Raw genomic sequence first — 18,846 nt, 5'->3', positions numbered from 1 at the left:
CAAAGTCACATGAGTGGTAACTCGTAAACGGTCATTAAGTGTGTGAAGCGAAACATTCATGTTATAACGACTGTTATTACCAAGCCACGAGAGGATAAATAAGTTACACTCATTCAATCATCCCCACATTACTGTAAAATGTAAATTAAATGCCACTTTTCGCGCCAAATTTAGGGGAATTCCCTGATAGATACCAAATTCGTTTTATTTCCTCTATCCCCGTTGTTTTTGTTTATTTAGATTAAACATAAAACTGAGATTTAGTGAAATTTTTACGAAAGATAAATATAAAAATAGGGAGAATGCCATTAGATACATTTCAAGTGCCAGAGGATACACGTTACATCGGGTATCAGCAATTTGTTTACAAATTCAAGATTGTATTTTCTTCAAGGTAAGTTCAATGGGCTCATGGCTTAAATTAAAAGCAAAATTCTCTTTGCTTGGCCACCATTTAAAAAAGAATAAAAATTTTTTTCATGCAGCATCACCCAGTCTATGGTGCCTCAAATACAGCAGGACCTTGAGGTACACTATGTTTACATTGTATTTTTTATGTAGTTTGTTAATAATGCAATACATTTACTCAAGGCATAAAAATGTATGTGAGCTATTATTAGTTTGGCAATTGCTATAGCCTCTGAGCTTTATTGTTAGGCTACCGTTTTTATTCTTGTTATTGGTATTAGAACTTTTGCCTAATGCGTAGGGCGTAGGCTTTATATTAAAAAAGCAAGTTGGCTGTCATTTAAAAAGACACTCTTATCAATTGCAATATCGTATATTTTATTTATTATTTTCAGCTCGCAATTGAACACATCGTTCATGAGTTGCCAAAGTTTAAAGCTCACAGAATACGAAGCATAACAAGCAACAATGTGTATATTAAATGGAGTAAATATTCTAATAATTAATAATGGATTTACTGGTATTATGTGTCTTCTCATGTTGTAGTAGTATTGTTCTATACATGGGTGAAGCCCTTGATTAAGGACCTAAGGTTTGGGCAGAAAAAAGTGTTTGGTGTCTAATCATGTAGTAATTTTTTTAGTTCAAAGGTTTTTGTTTTGGAGAAAAAGTTTCATAACTGTGATTGTATGTATTGGTAGACCTTATTGCTTATATTAAGTAGGCCCGCCCAAGCAAAGGCTTTAATTTGATAATATATTTTTTTCTTTGATGTTTTAGCAGTATAATAATCAATAATAGAGGGTTGGAAAATGTTCTCTATTTTGTGCACTTTATGGTTTAGTTTTGCTGTAAAAGGTCTAAAATACAATACATGGTTAAGTATGTAGTCATTTTACTAATATCTATCAGACATAGGATACACATTTTGCAGAAATTCGTTTATGGGTACCAGATATAACTTTCACAAATGATGAAGGCAACAAACTCGAGCCGTACAAACATTCGTACACTTTGTCTATTTTCCTGAACGATGATCGGCCTGCAAGAAATGAAAAGCAGGTGGAGATATTTTGATATTGGTTGTATATAGAGTGGAACTACCCATCAGTTTATCTCAATTTTAAGCTTTGTAACTTTCTCTTGGTTGGAGGCAGGCGAGCTAACTAAATGTGCCTTAGCGCTGGGCGCACTACTATTAAATGAACACGATTTTACTTCTAAGTTGCAAATTCATTGTAATTGATGAAGTGTATTTCGACAAGATCTTTACTTGAGTGATAAACAGTAATCATTTTACCTTTTTTTGTAAAATTTATGAGACAGTTATACTTATTGATGTGAATTAATGTGAATGTGGCAGATATACTGAAAGTTGCATAACTTTGGTTTATTATTTGTTATTTTTCAGCCAGTGGTATATGCTGGTGATGATTCAATGCAGTTAGATTTATCTGATGATAATTCTCATAAAAGAGTCTTGATTCCAGGTGAGGATTTATTTTAACGCACTGCCACACATGCAAAGAAAACACAATGTGTTTTACACAAAGACACACTTAAGCCCACAATGGTGGCAGTATTAAACTTTTAAACCTGTTACCTCTTGCTATTAGGTGAGCTCTTTAACTTACCTGCTTAGTAGCCATGTTGCAAACTAAATGTTATTGAATAAAATAATTTTGAATTAAATTTCCAGCCGAAATAATGATATCTGGGGGAACCCCATCGATCTCAATATCTCGAGTTGATTTTGAAAACAGTCTCAACTTAAAAAGGTATTTTAATAAATTCTGTACAGGCATTTATACTAATTCAATAGTGGTTTCAGTTTATTTATAAAAATTTACCTTTTCAGACCCTGCACAAGCTATGCAAATTTCCAGGTAATATAATTTTGTTTGATTTACTTTACCTAAGCTTCACCTCATACTTTCCACTTCCCTAATAGGCCGATGCAATCAGACATTCCACTCCACACCATGAAGTTGTGAAATCTAAGCGAAGAAAATTAAGGTGAGGTTTGTGTTTTGTGGGGTTAAGGTTGTTTAGGATTTAGACCACAGTTGACTCATTTCTATATCAATTCTGTTGTTCTATATGCGTAAGGCCCTTGCCGAAGACATGGGATTTGGTTACCCTAACATCCATAAATCTTTATGTAACCAGTTGGACTTTGTCTCGCACTCTACAACACAGTCCAGCCAACTCCATTTGCAATACATTTTTTGACCCATCGCCCCAGTTTCAAACTGGTGAACATTATTCTGAATATATACTGAAAAATATACTTAAATATATACTTATTCTGAATATATACCAGTTAAAGAATAACAGTAACTTGCAACTCGCAGCTCACCTGTAGATAAAGACCTCACCCTTGATGCAAGTAACCGGAGCAATAAGAGGGAAAAACACAAATCAGGTCAGTGAAATTTAAATACAATTTAACATTTAATATAATATTTTAATATTACTAGGAATGTTTAGCTGTAATTGGTAACAGGGTTGTGCAGCACATTGGTAATGACGACAGAGTTCCATTAAAATTTTGCCTGAATGTAAAATATAAAACAATGAAATAATTACTGTTTTTTTTGCATTTTTTCAATATTACAATGTCTGGGAATATTTTCAATTTTATGTTTTTTTTAGAAAAACTACAAACAGGAAGTTCTGGCCAAATACAGCGTGGAAATTTAAAACAGACTAGGAAGAGAAATAAGAAGTCAACACCTGCTCCCGAACCCACTGCAGTTAATACAGATGGTAATCCGTTTAAATATGTAGAAATTTTAATTCTATTGTATGTTTGATCATGTGCAGAGTAAAATATACAGGAACAAATGGTATTTTGCTATTTTTTAAATGTTTAATAATCTTAACCCTTTTTATTTAATAAAAATCTAAATTAATTTCAGACAATTCTGCCACACCAGAAAACCAGAGTGGATGTATTATTCTGTAACATTATTTTCACCTAAAACTTCAGTTAAAACTATTGCACACATTTCATGCATGGGAATCTTCAGGGCTTTTGTAACACCATGGTCTGTATTGTATATGAATCAAACTTTTGTTATTTACCGTTCAGTTTTCTATTCTTAGTTTTATTCAAATGATACAAATATTTTATTTTAAAAACTTTTTCATTAAAAAATGGAAAACACAGATTGTGTGGGAAATGTAACACAACAGCAAGATACAGTGGAATGAATTAGAAGAAAAGTCACTCGTATAAATTCTTTACTCCAGAGATTGAATCTTCCCAGTTCATCTTCCATCTTTGCTCCCCTTGCAGCCGGACTTCTTCTTCGCGCTGGATTTTCTCCAGTGTTGCCTTGTGTTTTTCCTCGTACATGCGCAGCACTGCGTCTCGTTGCGATACAACGGTTGTATGAGGTAAAGTTGTGCTGGAGGTGCTTGTGGTTTCTGTTAAAAAGAAATAACTTGCGATAATATTCTCATATTTTACATCATATGTAAAGATAAGAAACATACACAATGTGACCTCATGCCAATTGCTAAGCTTCAAACCCATATCCCAGAATTAACCTAAAACACTGGCATCTTAATTATGACCTAACTCCACAAAATACACGACCTACCTTCATTATACGGAGCATCCAATGATAACCTTCCCCCTTCACAACCTGGCCATTGCTTCGGACCTCTCTCTACAACAGGTTTGATACCAAATGCTGGATCAGCCACGTCATTCATGTCCACTCCATTTGCTCTTCTTCTCAACAAAACACTTGTGTGTTCTCGTCGTACAGGAATTCCTTATACAGAGGAATGTTAAATATTTATAAATATTTTGAAGGGAATGACAATTATTTATTTAAATGGGCAGAAGAAGTACTAGTTCTACCCACATGTACATGAAACACATGTTTAATGTCTTACTTCCAACATAAACGTCATCCACTGTCAACAGGCGGTCAAACTCCAGCAACAATTCATGTGAGAGAGATGATAATTGTTCAATGAAACATGAAGCACTTTGTGTGATGTTTGCTTTTAATAACTTTGCATGCTCCACCACGCCTTCCACATGCTCAGTCTAAAAATGTGAAATTCAAATTTAAGAGACATGAATTAATAGCTGTCAAAAGGCAAAAATATCCTCCATATATTTAAATATGTTGAGTTCTATGAATCTGGACTTGATCTGGTGCTCATGAGGTCTTTTTCAAAAAGAATCTATTCATTTATTATGTATCGTTATTTACGAACTGCAAATGGGTTTCACAAAATCCAAGGTGATTTGACAGCACTTTGTGCTAAGTATGGAGTACTTAAGCTAACTACCATTACAGATTCTTTAGTATTATATATGGATGAGGTCTTACAGTGGGGCATGCAGGGGGATTTGTCCCATTATCTCAATTGTACTCCGGCAACACTGATACAAAGCCCAACAGTTGCGTGTCATAACTTACCTGTCTTGTGCATTCCATGTCATAAAGTTGTTTCAACACCGGAGCTCTGTCTGGATGTCCAAGTGTGGGACGTAACTCATTTTTATTAGATTTCTATGAAAAATAAAGAAATATAATTGGATTTCTATGGAAAAATAAAACAAAGCGTTGATTTTCATAAAACAAATACTACAAATGTCAACCAAAAACGTTTTTTCCACTTCTCCATTAATATTTGCTACTTCTCCACTACCTTCATATCCTGCCATGTCTTCTCCTTGTTTAAAAACTTTGCCTCCAGTTGTGCTTGACCTTGTTGCAACACAGCAAGTTCTTTATCGAGTAATTCATGGAGCAGAAGACGAGGAACAGAGCATAACTCCTCCTCTAGCGCAAGGAGGACTTTTCGGAAATCTGCAACAGAAACGCAACATCAGTATTCGCTTCATTGTTTTATATAAACACTGATGTGACAGATAATAAGACATTAGTAGAGACCACATATATACATATATACAGTTATGCTTTTCTACGGTTTTATAATTCCTTGAATTTTCTTTGTTTACTACCAAATGGAATGTGAAAACAGAATGAAAAGGTGTCCCATTCCCTTACCCTACTATATATATATAACCACACACTAAGTCACCTTGAAGTGAAGCATTATGGAAGCCATCACTCTGTCTCTCATATGAAGATAACTTCTCCACAACTTTCTCAGCACATTGGTCAAATGTATCCTGCAAACAATGTATTTGAACCACAACGCTTAACCCATGATTACCATACAACAAAGTTATTTACAAGACCTGTATCAACTGTGGTCTGGTTGGCAAGCGGTTCCCTTTTTGTTTGTAATATATCTCGGCAGTGGATAACATGCCATCCAATGCTTCATAAAGTATCTGATGAACCTATAAACAAAACACTCAGTATGTTACTTTGTTAAATAGTTATCGTATAGGTTTTTAAGTTAAACTCTATTTTGCTGATTTACTTCTTGTATCTTATATCTGCCAATTTACCTCTTAAAGTGTAAACTGACTAAACTCCTATAGAACTCCTGAAGTTATTAGAAATATTATGTTCAACTTACTTTTGCCATAAAGTGGGATCCTTCTGGCATCTTGGTACCAAAGATCATATATTTCAACTCAAACTTAGTTTCCCTTCTTCTATAAACACCGGATGAGATCCTGTAACAAAATGATAGAACTTCTATAAAAATGTCACTATATTAATTAAATATCATATTTTGAAGCATTTTTTTTGGGGGGTGATTTCTCTTAAAAAGTTAAATGAATAAATCTAAGGTGTAGGGTAATCCTAGAACAGTTATGTGAAGATCTCACAATTTAAGACCTTAGTATTCAACAATCCCTATGTTAATATTACTCCTGTAACACAGCTTTAAGGTACTGGGCCAACTTCGCCCCAAATCCCAGGTTCCGCAGTGTGTCTTGCCACATGACCTTACCCATATAGAATAGAAAGCCAATCTCACACTCACCCATCTGAAGTTTGTTTTCTACTTGTTTCCGATTCAGCCACACTCCCAGTGATGCTTGCTAGAGTGTTGTGTCTCTGGAATGCTCGGTGCTTGGCAGAAGGACCAGTCTGTAGGAGGATTGAACAGAATAGTTAGATGGTCAAGCATAGGATTATGGTTTAAACTATTACTGTTGAGGTTCAGGTTAGACACAAAATAGCTTGGGAAATATTTGCAAAAACAAAGCCACATACGAAACCACCCCTTTATAAAAAATGGGGCATAAAATATATGGAAACTGTTTTGTTTATGTAGGTTTTAAGGAATGGTGTAAGCGTAAATGAAACCCTTTAACAGACTTCAACTGATTGTTTTTTATATGTAGTCATACACTGTATGGCAAAGGAGTAGAGGACACCTGTGTTATAACAACTGCCTTTGCCATGCCATACAAGAATAAACGAGTATCATCCATTCATTACAAAGTTGAAAGTAACAAACCTGTGAGTTGGAAGTAGAAGGCGGGTAACGAGCCGTAACTCCAGTTAGAACGGATTTTTCATCATCCAAATCTAATCCTTTACCTTTCTGTGCTCTGTAGATGGTAGTGCAAAGCTTTATGTTTGTGCAGACCATCTTGAATTTCATTTATCAATAATATGACACAAACTATAGCAGTTACTTATCCATGTGTTTAATGACTTAGTTTTGTTGCTAATACAGATCTCTCTTCTTTTATAATATTTCCAAATCTTCGCTGCCACAATCAAAGAGACAAATAAAGTTATTACTTTGTTGATTTATTCAATTCGCTCTTGGAGAGAAAATCTTAACTGTTTTTCTTTGATATTATTTTTTTGCGTGTTGTAAAAACTTAGTATGTTTGAAGATAAATGTCTTTGTTACCTCAATATATTCTTTATCACTCCAATAGCAGCATCTTCAGCTGGTTGTCTTCCACCCCTGCTGTACGTTCCCTGTGTTTCCAACCCCATCCTACTGGCAGCTTTATGTGTGGCTTTACTACCAGCTGAAGCACCCCGGGTAGCCCCACGTTGGACAGTGGAGGGGGTGGGGTTGAAGTTAGGGGTCAGATTACTGATATGGGTGTCATAAGGCACACTGCTTTGTGAATCCAACTTCTAAAAATGAAAAAAATGGTCAAAAAAATGTAACAAATATAAATGTAATTTATTTAACTTGTTTATCAAGAAATGACAGTTGTTTTGAGGTGGTATCCTCTGGTTTGGTTGCTCTAACTACAATGTTAAGCCGGTATGTACATTTGGTCAGTGTGTAAGCTTGTAACAATGTAGTAGATGTCTCTTATTATTAATTGTCTCATATTCACCTTTGAAATTGCTTCACTTGTGGCTTGTGGTTTAGCACAGTTGAGGTAAACCGATCTTTTATGAAGACATTCCATTATATCAACTTCATAAGATCTTAACAATGCTGGTGTTACAGTCTGTATGAAACAAGTGGTGAGGGAATGTCCAATATCAATGGTATCAATGACTGCATATTTAAGTTAGATTTTGGCAATCATATGTGAACATGTACTTCTATATATTAGAGTAGTTAGTTGATTTGGTGTGCAAGTGGTTAATTTTGTTTAGAAATATTTAATTCATTCATCTGAATACTTCATTTGCCAAATAGCTTTTATATCTCAATCTTCTTAGGACTTTTCTTTTTCTCTGATGTAAAAAAAAGTTTCTGTATTATAACTCTAAACTGTGTTTCTGGTGATGGTTATAATTCTACAATGAGCATAAGTTGTAGAAATACAGGTGTTGGAATACATTATATGACTGCTCCAACCCAATGGTCACTAATGGGTTGTCCAAACTATCAGCCATAAATAAAAAAATCACACACCAAGTAACATACATGGTAAGTCGTAAGCTGGCACGGGGTCTGTGAAACAGAACCCCCATGTTAAAGCAACTGTTGTTTTCAGACCATGGACAATCAAAGCAAGTTACATTCATTCATGTCTGGTTATGAAACTAGTACCACCCATGCTACAACAGTGCGAGGAGATGTATGAATGCTACATATAACATGTTTATCTGGTGCACATTTAAACACTTCACTATATGTACGAGAAGGCAACCAGAAATTTAACTCATATTGTCCCAAGTCATAAGCATGAACATTAGATCAAACCTCTTTATCAATATTTGGTCGTTCGCAAGCATCTACCCTTCGTTGTAATGTAGAGAGATGACTCATAACCTCAGCTGCCATACCATTGCTATACGCCACCTCTGTTTTGATACGAATTTGTGAGTTAGTTGCCCATCGTTGCATCTTTTCAATGAATGTCAGGTCAACCAAGTGGTTACGGAATCTGAAGAAAAATCTTGGTTAAAATCTATTTTAAAAGTTGGTATCAAGCTTTTGTGCTAAAAGTCACTATTGGTATGTAGTTTTATTGAGAGTAACTTTTTTAAAATTGTGGCGAGAAAGTTGAAAATTAATACTAGAAGTTTTCGCTTTAAAAATCATGTCAGTGGTTCAAATTTTAGGTACCCTGACATGCCTCACTGCAAGACCTCCTACATAGAGTATATCTTTGCAATCTTAAATACTATGTTGGGCGGCACGTGGCAAAGTGGTTACCTCACCTGCCTCCAACCCAGAGGTAATGAGCTCAAGGCTGGTCGCTGTTACCATTGTATACATATGTGTCCTTGAGTAAGATACTTAACAGCAATTGTTCCAACCCAGTGGCCACTAATGGGTTGTCCAAATTATCAGCCATACAAAAAATGAAAAAAATAGTAAAACATTCGTTTATACAACACAAGTAGCCAACCTGTCTTCAAACTTGTTGACGATCTCCGTTGCTTGGTCAATCCTCTTCGACTCCATCCCTTCCAGATCGCGCATCACTGCTCCCTCTGATGCGTCCACTCTCTGCGACATCTTTTCCAACCTCTTCCTCAGTGGGATCGTTTCTTCTGGGGAGAAGTTTCCTCCCTCAGAGAATAATCTGTAAATAAATGAATATAAGGAAAAGATGAGCAATGGGAAAGATGTGTATTTGGTGTGTGTTGTATTTTGAAAACTTTTGATATATTATTAAAAAAGGGATCAGGCAAAACATTAATTGATAATCAACATAGTGTATATATTTCATTTGAGATTTAATAGCAAAATTATATTTCAAAGAGCAATCTTAAAAGCAACAGTACAATAAAACATTATTTAATGGAGGACGAATAAACACAACAGATGAATTGAAATCCGATGAAAAGCGCCAACAACAAACAACTACTTTTCTGCATGAAACCAATTTGGCAATGTTTTTAAATAGCTACATCAAGTGCTACAGGCAGAAAATTTGCTAATATATCTTTATTCCGAATATACACACTTACTTGAACGACTTAACACACTGGGCGTTTGATTCTCGTAATCTACCCAATGTATTGTCCAACTTCTGCCTGAATTGTCTGAGTGAAGACTTCACGCCATCCACATAACAACCAAGGTCATTATGAAGATTGTTGGTCAACTCTACCAACCTGTGGATAAGTAAGGAGGTGGTGAGTTGCATTGAAAGGTGGGGGGAAACTTTTTTAAAAAGATTTGTAATGACTCTGCGAAAGCTTAGTAACACACTTTGATGCTTGGTCCCATGTACCATTAGATAAGACATCCGAGAGCATAGAATCGCTACGTTTTTACCAAACATTGAATTTTATAAAGCTTTGTTACAAAGTATATCTACTGTTAACGATTTGGTTTAATATGATAGTTCTTTTATGGGTTTAAATACAAAAATTTCCTATTTCATTTAAATAAGAGACTGGCAATGTCATTTGGGTGAAATATACGACTTCTGCGTGTCATGGGTTCTAAGATTTAGGCAAGAATTGGCCGTGAACCGGGTTTCCTTCTTTACAATGCAAGCACCCAACCACTGAGACATGACACCCATACACCTCTTACTTGGTTGATTTAGTTGCGCTGATAAACACATCCTCCATTTTCTCAACCCTTCCACGAAACTCGGTGGCAGTTTCATCGTGTTGTTTTGTCATCTCAGTAAAGTTATGTTTCAATGAAGACAATGCAGCGGTGATACCTTTACAGTGACGTCCCACCCTCTCTTTGTGTAGAACTAACTCAGCTGTAACGCAGAGTTTCCAATTAAACACTTATTCTACACTGGGAATTCATTATAAGATATGAACTGCGTTTATTCAGCATGTCATCCCAAGTTCATGCAGACAAACTTTCTTATCAATGCAGAGTTTTTAAGGGAATCGTAATTCTGTATATGAAAGTTACAGCCTATTCCAATTAGGTTATTTTCATCTGTAGTTATAACAAAGAGACTGTTAAAAGTTTGAGGATATGGAAATTGAGATTTGGAGCAGAGTTGGCCCATCGAGATACTGCCTTAGCTTTCAAACTTAATTAAAAAGTTGCCAAAAAAATCTTCTAGAACCTATACGACCTTACCTGCTCTCACGTTCCTAACATCCATCTCAATCCTCTTGCTCCGAGGATCATGAAGATGCAAGCGAAGATCAAGCTCCGATACAAGCTCCTCTTGTTTGTTCTTGCACGTCACTTCGGAATTCTGATGTGCAACCTCTTTCCATTGTTCCAGGTGGTTAAGAAATGACATTCGAACGCTAAGAATAGGTATTTTGTTAGAGTCAATTCTCTGATGAAGTCTTGGCAGACAAAAAGTCAGAAATACACTACGTTTTTCATACCAAATGAGTCGTTTTTTTACTAAGAATAAATATTTGTTTAACTTCTGATATTACTGAAGATGGTTTTAGTTTTGAAACCGAAATATTTGATATGAAGACAATTGTATCGCACATATAGGCTGTATAACCTTTGTCTTATACCAGTTTTTATGTACATAAGTATGAACAATACATACAACAATATAACAACAATACCGAACTGATAACTTACAATTTCTTCATGTCTCTGATGGTTGATGTCTCAATAAAAACATTCCGAATATAATCCGGCATCAAATCTTCACAACCTAAAAATCAAACACATCTGTAAAACTTTGTTAAATTATCAACTACACTAAGATTTCATTTTTATGCAAAACTTCAGTATATTGTCAAGTTTTGTGATTTTAATGTGTTTTTAACAACTGTTTTTAATTTTGTGTTCTAAGGTTTAAACACCCTATTAACAAAAAAAATTATGTAAGTTTTCTCAATACTGGCGAGTTTACTAACCTTTAAACCAAAACAGTTTGTTTACCTTCAACTGTTTTGAAAATATTCCAAATTTAAACATATTCCAAACCTTGGCTTTGTGTCATAAATATTCGATTCTTCCCCGCATCTTCGTCATCATCTTTTTCATCTTCCTCCTCAAAGTCTTCCTTATCAGCCACAGTGATCACATAGAAAGAAGTCCCCGTCTCTGTCTTTAGGATCTCACGAACAACTCGTTCTAACTCTGTCCCATCTTCCCCCTTCTCTTCTTCTTCCTTCGACGAATCGCGAGGTTTCTCCTTGTCAGGCTCCTTTATTAACAAAAACAATAATAAAGTGTAAAATAGCTTTTTTTTGTTGGCTTGAGGCTACAGTTTTATAATTTTTTGAATGTTCTTTGTTTACTTCCGAATAGGACAAGAAAATAGAATAAAAGGTGTCCCATCTTTCCCCTTCCTACTATATATAAATTTTTACATTATGTCTGGTGGCAGAAGTAACAGAATATTAATATAGCTGTATTTTCACAGTAAACTTCATTATATATTCTTAACCATCTGTTCTGCTGCTTACTACCACTATTCTAGCATTAAAATATTTTTTTAACTAAAAACTTCAGTCTTGCCTTTTTCTCTCTTGACTTTGGCTTCTTTTGTCTTGACTTTTTCTGATGTAACCTTCTTCTTGTAAGCTGTCAAGTTGATACAAAACTAAATATTCCAACTTTTCCCAACCATTATAAACATCTTACCGACATAAGGTGTTCTTCACTTGGTTTGTCTCTATTGACGTTAAAAAACCTGCATACAGCTTCATCATATTTGACAAGCTCCTCATGCACCATGCCGGGGTATTCAGATACTTTATCCATCTGTTGTGCATGAAACTCTTCATACCTGGGGAATAAGTGTATTTGATAGCACAACATCGTTTTTTATCCCTTCGAAAACAATAGTGAAAATCAACAAATCATGGTGTATAATAAACGAAGGAAGGTAATTAACAGTTGTAAAAACATGCTTTGGACCGTTATAAATTTAAGCATTAAAATACTTAAACACTCTCGTACCCTTCTTTGATGTAAGCCAACATCTCCAAACACTGTTCCAAACATAGCGACAAAGCTTCATCCGTGCTTTCCTGTCTCAACCTATCAAGTCTAATATCAAGTTTCCCTTCCCTTTCCTGGTTGTCGACATCGTGTAGTTGTCGTGTCTGCTCAAGTTCCGACTGCAACAAAAATGTGGAGTACAGATCTAACAAACTAAGTATATTTATATAAATGTAACTTGCTTTATCCTTGTGTGCACGGAAAAACGACAGTGGTTATAACACGTGTGGGGTGTGGTTATACACCTTTTGCCAGCTTACGAATTACCATGTATGTAACTGTGCATATTTGTTTGTTTTGTATTTATATATGAATGTTACTCTTATATCCTCGCATGGCGAGGGAATTTCCGAAGATTGCAACTTTGTATATAAATGTTTTAATTTATTTCTTTATATCAAACACTTTCTACAATAGTTCGAACTTGTTTGGAGCAATTACAGTTAAGTGGTTTGGCCGAAGACATGCGTATGGTAGCAGTATCAAATATGGTAATAAAGTAACTGGTATAAAAGGGAATAGAGTTTAACATGTTTATAACCTTTTTAAGTTGACTACAACATCAAATTGCTCGAGAATCCATGGCAAAAGTAAATCCACATATTCAACCACCACTATATACCTGCAACTTGCGCTCCTGCTTTGCGAGTCCAATCTCATGCACGTCCCACAAATGTGACACACCTTGTGCGAACTTGAACAAACCACGAAACTGATGTTCTGTCCTTGTAGCAAGCTCCTCTAACATTTGCTGCAACCAAAAGTTGTTTAACAAAACCAAAGCACTTTGACAAGATTTTTTAACTGAAATTAAATAAGATAATGGTTTTCCTCTATATGGTTGAGGTACTACATGGTCCTTGGATTTAGGCCGCATTTAAATAAGTGTCTTGCCTAAGGACACATATGTATATTGGTATTTGGAGGAACTTTAAATTAAAAAAATGGCAACAAAATCAATCAACAAAACTCACATCCATCTTTTCAAGTCTTCGTTCAAAGCTCCGAAGTTGATTTCCAACCAACGGTAGAAGATGATCATTAACAATCCTTCTCATGTCATCTTCGTCGCATACTTTAGATATCAGAAGATTTTGCTGGAGTGAAAATATTTGTTTAACATCCATATGGGCAAACTTAAAAATAAATGAGATTTGTGTTAAAGCTAGGTTGGTAAGATCAGAGCTTTTGCAACTATAAGTCTGTTCATGTTGTAATCTGGGTTTAAATTGTCTCGCAACTACATTAAAAATTTAGGTTTTGGGAACTGTGTTACAGTGCATTTGCATTGAGCCATTTTTTATATTGCAAAAGAATGAAAGAATTTAAAATACACCATAGACTGCTGGGTTTATTATGGTAATACTGCACTTATAAGTAATTGAAAATTCATCTGTTGTACAACACCTTAAAAAATTAAAAAAAATATATACACTGCTGATGTGTAAATAAAACACATCTTGTCTGTTGTGCTTACTTTGTATTTTTCTATTTCAGTGAGACAGCTTTGACAAACAGTCTCGTATTTTTCATGAAGTTGTCGAACCATTCTGAGATGTAACTTGTCAATATCTTCATTGGCTTTTGTTAAAGCTGTGTTCCATTTATATACAGATGGTTTTGTTGAGGATGGTGGCTGGTAATGGTGCAATGTAAGGTTAAGGGGTGGGGAAGCTAAATATATAAGTTTGTAAACTTGCTTTATCCTTATGTGGCCGGAAAACAACAATCGTTATAACACGGGTGTTCATACACCTCTTACGAGTTACCCTTATGTTACTTTGTGAATGAAAATAAATGCAATTCCCAAAGAACTAATAGTTTTCACTGCTTACTGCATTCTTATGTTAGGTACTTTTTCATGCCCATTTCAATACTGGTGACCCCATATATATATGTTGGCATAGTGTGATGCTATCACTTGTAGAGTAACAACAGCACAGTCTGTATGATGGTCACAACCAAGATAAAGCATGTAACATGATCATACACTGAAACTATACACGCCAATGCTTGTAGTTATAAGTGTAGAATAGAACAATGAAACTCCATTGCTACATAAAAGAGTTGGGATTAAGTTCCATGTATGTTTTAAAGAAGACAAGTTTAGCAAATAATGAAAACAAGTTTGAATACAAGCAAAAACATTAGATGGTTCAAATTATTCTTCCTGTGAAGTGCTCTTATTTTGAGGAATAACTGGCAAGCCAAATACCTTGAGTTCTCCCATTTGTTCAAGTATTTGTTGCCTCACTGCAGAAAGAGATTTTTGTTCGTTGAGAAATGTTTCCATCACTTGTTTCACCCCAGGAGGGTCAATAACATCAGGACTTTTCATAAACTCACTAAGAAAATTGTAAAGATTAGAAAACGTACTATGAAGCAATTATTATCAAAAATGGCAAAAACTTTAATAAAACTTTTTTTAAAGAAACTTTTTTTTGATTAAGTTTCTTAAACTTTTTTTGTTCGAGTTTCTTACATAAATTTTTGGACTGCGAATTCTGCGTTTAGTTTTTTCCAGTCAGTAACTCTCTCACTCCAAGTTCTTTGTTGGTCAAGTTCACGTTGTATGTCGCTCTCCATTAAATTTACATTCAGCTTCTCATAGGCTCGCCTGGTAAAGACAAGAGTGTTTAATATATAAAAGAATTTGTAAAGGCGGAAAACATTAAAAATATTTAAACAATACATTTAAACCTTCATGTGAATAAAACAATACACTCAATACTATTTTTTTAGGAAAAATAAATAAAATTAACAAATTATTGCAGTCTTGATTTTGCATATACAGAGAAAATAAAAGCTGTAAAGGCTTATATGTGAAAACGAATTAAAATAAAATCCAAGTATTGGCGCACCTGTTAGCGAGTATACTCTGGTTAATCATCATAGATTCTTTCTCAATCAATCGATGAACATCGGGTGTGGAAAGACTCGCTATTTTAATCAACTTTGCAGAGTATTTTCGAAACACTCCAGCAATCTAGAAACACAACATGGGTTGTGTTGACATGGGTGAGGAGTAATGTAAAAAAGGTAACTAATGTAAAAAAGGTAACTACCAGGTTCAAAACTCAGTGTTTTTATCATTATAAAAGTTCTGCATACATGCCTACCAATAAAAGTTTAACGAACAGATTGTCTAAATAGTAGTATAGAAATAAATGACGTGTGTATAACTGAACACCTGGTATAACTACTTACGTTGCCCTGCCATGCAAGCATTCACATGTGACATTAAATCAAGGTAAAAACAATACATTATTTAACCTTTGCGCAAGAGTAAATCATCAATATAATCCTAATATATTTGTCACCATTGCATAAGTTTGTGTAAGTCAAGGAATAAACTACATTTGACCAAATCAATATTGATATTGAGTTCAAATTCACTCACAGCTTCCAATCTTTCATCCTCTACTTGGTTAAACCATTCGTTTGTATTCTTTATATACTGCCTCCTGGTGGTTGAGTGAGTTTCTATTTGCGTCCAAACTTCTAGAAGGTTTTGATGACTGAAGTTGATTAGAGATTCATCATCCATAATTGGTCTGCAACAAAATATCAATTTTAAACTAAAAATCAGAAAGGAGACTCTTGTAATATGATTTAATTCCTTGATTTAATAAGTTTATTTCTACAAACAAAAAAATTCTTGACAAAAAGTGTTTATAAATGATGTAATATACTTACTGACATTTAAGTTGTATTTAATGCTACAATGTTGTTTTGTCTACCAGAACTAAATAAAAATTTAATAGTACCTCTGGTAATCTGAACACGCTTTGTTGCACAGTACAGAAAGAGATAAATAATAGTAATAAAAATTGATACAGTAGTCACTGATCAATGATCATGCTGCAGTAATAGTCATATGACATATTAGTGATACATGGTACTTATTGCTTACATATATGTTTAAGCAAGACAAAAATGTCTGACTTTTTTGGCAAAAAAATATACAGTGGGTATCACCGAGGCCTAAGGAACATTTTAAAACCAAAATATTTACAAGTCACCAGCTGAAGGATTGCCTATATTTATATATATATTTATAAATATCTCAGCTAACTGTTTTTAAGTCACAACTCACTTAAGTTCAGCTTCAATTTTCACATCATCATCACTCAACTGCTGTTGAACATTTTCACCAATAGATGTAATCCTGGGTTCCACTCTGTTACTGATCATACCTAGGTCGTGGAACATTTCATCCAACGCAATGTCATGCCTGCATGTTGAGAGATCAATTAGATATAATTATCAATTAAATTCAGTATTGTTATTAAACTTGTTGTTGGTTTTATTTGAGTGTGAGTACTAAAAGAATAAGATTCAGTTGAATAGCTATGGTGCCCTCCATTAGGAGCATATATACACTCCCTCAATTAGAAGCACATAATGTTCTTACACCACTTAATAAACTTTATCAAATTATGTTGATTTATAAATCTTATCTTTCCGGCCTCCCCCACAAAAAATGTCAGAAAGATGATATTAGTTGAAAATATTAATAGAAATAACAGTGTTAAACTTGGGTTTTATCAAATTTACTTCTCTTTTCTTCGATCAGCGATTCTTTGAACAATATCCGAGTTTTTCTTCGTTACGTGTACAATGGTGGGAAGTCCTCTTACTTCACGAGCCTCAATGTCTGTTTCAGATTCTTCATGTTTGGCGGCAGCTTCTGTTGTCATTTGTCTGCATGTATAAGTAGGTCAGATTGAAAGTTTTATTTTTGTGCAAGCAAATGTTTTGTTCTTGTTCTGTTCCTGTATTTTTTTATTAAAACACAGGTGATATCTACAATTAGGTATAAAACAATACGTATATATTTATTTAAATATATTCCCAGGTGTAGTGTTGTATATGTGGCCCAATGTGGGTATCTATAAACATATAAAATAAATTTGTAAACATATAACAAAAGAGAACCTGTAAAAAACTGGATTTTCGGTCACTGAATCGTTTGGCATTCCTTCCGTCCATGTTTTCTGTCTTTCGCTCAAAATATTCGCAGCTGTTAGTTTTGACTTGTGTCTTTCGGGATGGCTAATTTCTGGTTTGTTTTCTATAATATTCGGAAGCTGAACTCCGCCAGGTTTTGTCGAATTTTCTTTTTTCCTTTGTTTACTTGCTTCCAGTGACTTTATCAGCTGCACTTCGGCATCAAACATTTGCCTGTAAACCTTCCCGCTTTGCAAAACTCGTACTGGCATCTTTATTTCGGCCATTTTTTAATATTTTAACTTTTTAATAACATTTATAGACAATCTACGCCTCAACAAAAAAGCTTGTAGTTGCCCTGGCAACAAGATGTTATCGGGGATTCACCGGATTCATCAAAATCTTATATTTAGGTTAGATTTTTCGCTGCGCGGTACAAAATACAAGCAGCACAATAACCGTCATGACAATAAGCCCGCGGTTCCCAAAGTGGGCGCCGCGGCGCACTAGTGCGCCGACGCAACTCGTCAAGTGCGCCGTGAAAATTTGCAGAAACATTTCTAATTTAGCATGGTCGAGATAATTGATTTGTGTTAATATTTTATTGCAATATAAATTGTTGTTTTATATAAAAATCCAACGTGTTTGTTCAATAATAAAATTTAAAAAGTTTGTTTTCGCATTTCTATCTGTACTGTAGATTTGTATATTACGTAACAATGCCAATTATTTCTTTCGGTTTGCAATAATCATGTCCAGACTGTGGTACAACACTTTGCCTGTATATTGCTAGAGGTTTATAATACAGTTAGTCAGTTATCATGGGTGATTTAATGAGCGTTATGAGAAACAATCAGGCAGAGATGGACAGAGGAAGTTCCAGTGCAAAAAGCGGCGTAGAAATTATGACGAAAGTTATTTGAAGTTTGGTTTCACGTACGTGGAGAAAGATGGTTGTCAGCACCCAAAGTGTGTCATTTGTTTAAAAGTTTTGTCCGTTGAAAGTATGTTGCCAAGCAAACTAAAGCGACATCTTATGTCGACGCATAGTAGTTTATCTGACAAACCTAGAGAATTTTTCGCTCGTAAATTGGCAGGTTTTCAACGGCAGGCAGCGTCAATTTCCACCGCTTTTACAATTCCTTCCAAGGCCCAACTAGCTTCATTTAAAGTTGCTTACCGCATTGCCAGGGCTAAAAAGCCGCATACAATTGCAGAAAACTTAATTCTTCCCGCCGCTATTGATATGGT

General features: G+C 34.8%; 2 protein-coding genes across 3 annotated transcripts; one reads left to right on the top strand and one right to left on the bottom strand.

Annotated features, from left to right (window-relative positions):
- Window positions 1-208: 208 nt before the first annotated feature.
- On the top strand, window positions 209-3,581 carry LOC100184045. Its single transcript, XM_002127603.4, has 11 exons — window positions 209-394; window positions 486-528; window positions 804-894; window positions 1,343-1,470; window positions 1,820-1,898; window positions 2,108-2,186; window positions 2,267-2,294; window positions 2,360-2,424; window positions 2,763-2,833; window positions 3,064-3,177; window positions 3,330-3,581. The coding sequence occupies exons 1-11, from the start codon at window positions 303-305 to the stop codon at window positions 3,374-3,376; spliced, it is 837 nt and encodes a 278-aa protein (XP_002127639.1). The 5' UTR covers window positions 209-302; the 3' UTR covers window positions 3,377-3,581.
- On the bottom strand, window positions 3,522-17,927 carry LOC100185656 (coiled-coil domain-containing protein 180-like). Of its 2 annotated transcripts, XM_026835855.1 has the most exons (32): window positions 17,584-17,927; window positions 17,203-17,349; window positions 16,742-16,879; window positions 16,046-16,199; window positions 15,507-15,631; window positions 15,128-15,262; window positions 14,861-14,990; window positions 14,123-14,281; window positions 13,620-13,742; window positions 13,268-13,396; window positions 12,604-12,764; window positions 12,286-12,430; window positions 12,160-12,225; window positions 11,623-11,845; window positions 11,272-11,347; window positions 10,801-10,976; window positions 10,285-10,465; window positions 9,711-9,857; window positions 9,146-9,322; window positions 8,494-8,677; window positions 7,673-7,789; window positions 7,228-7,463; window positions 6,823-6,916; window positions 6,343-6,449; window positions 5,929-6,028; window positions 5,642-5,746; window positions 5,482-5,572; window positions 5,086-5,246; window positions 4,854-4,946; window positions 4,318-4,474; window positions 4,017-4,193; window positions 3,522-3,840 (listed from the first exon to the last, which is right to left on the bottom strand). In XM_026835855.1, exons 1-32 carry the CDS (start codon window positions 17,880-17,882, stop codon window positions 3,638-3,640), a joined length of 4,716 nt encoding a protein of 1,571 aa, XP_026691656.1. In that variant the 5' UTR covers window positions 17,883-17,927; the 3' UTR covers window positions 3,522-3,637. The 2 variants fall into 2 exon arrangements, with proteins under 2 accessions (XP_026691656.1, XP_026691657.1); XM_026835856.1 differs by lacking the exon at window positions 12,160-12,225.
- Window positions 17,928-18,846: the final 919 nt, after the last annotated feature.

Source organism: Ciona intestinalis, chromosome 9 (genome assembly GCF_000224145.3).
Source record: "Ciona intestinalis chromosome 9, KH, whole genome shotgun sequence".
NCBI lineage: Eukaryota > Metazoa > Chordata > Ascidiacea > Phlebobranchia > Cionidae > Ciona > Ciona intestinalis.
The sequence above is the reverse complement of the archived record's forward strand: the minus strand, read 5'-3'. Positions and strand labels throughout refer to the sequence as shown.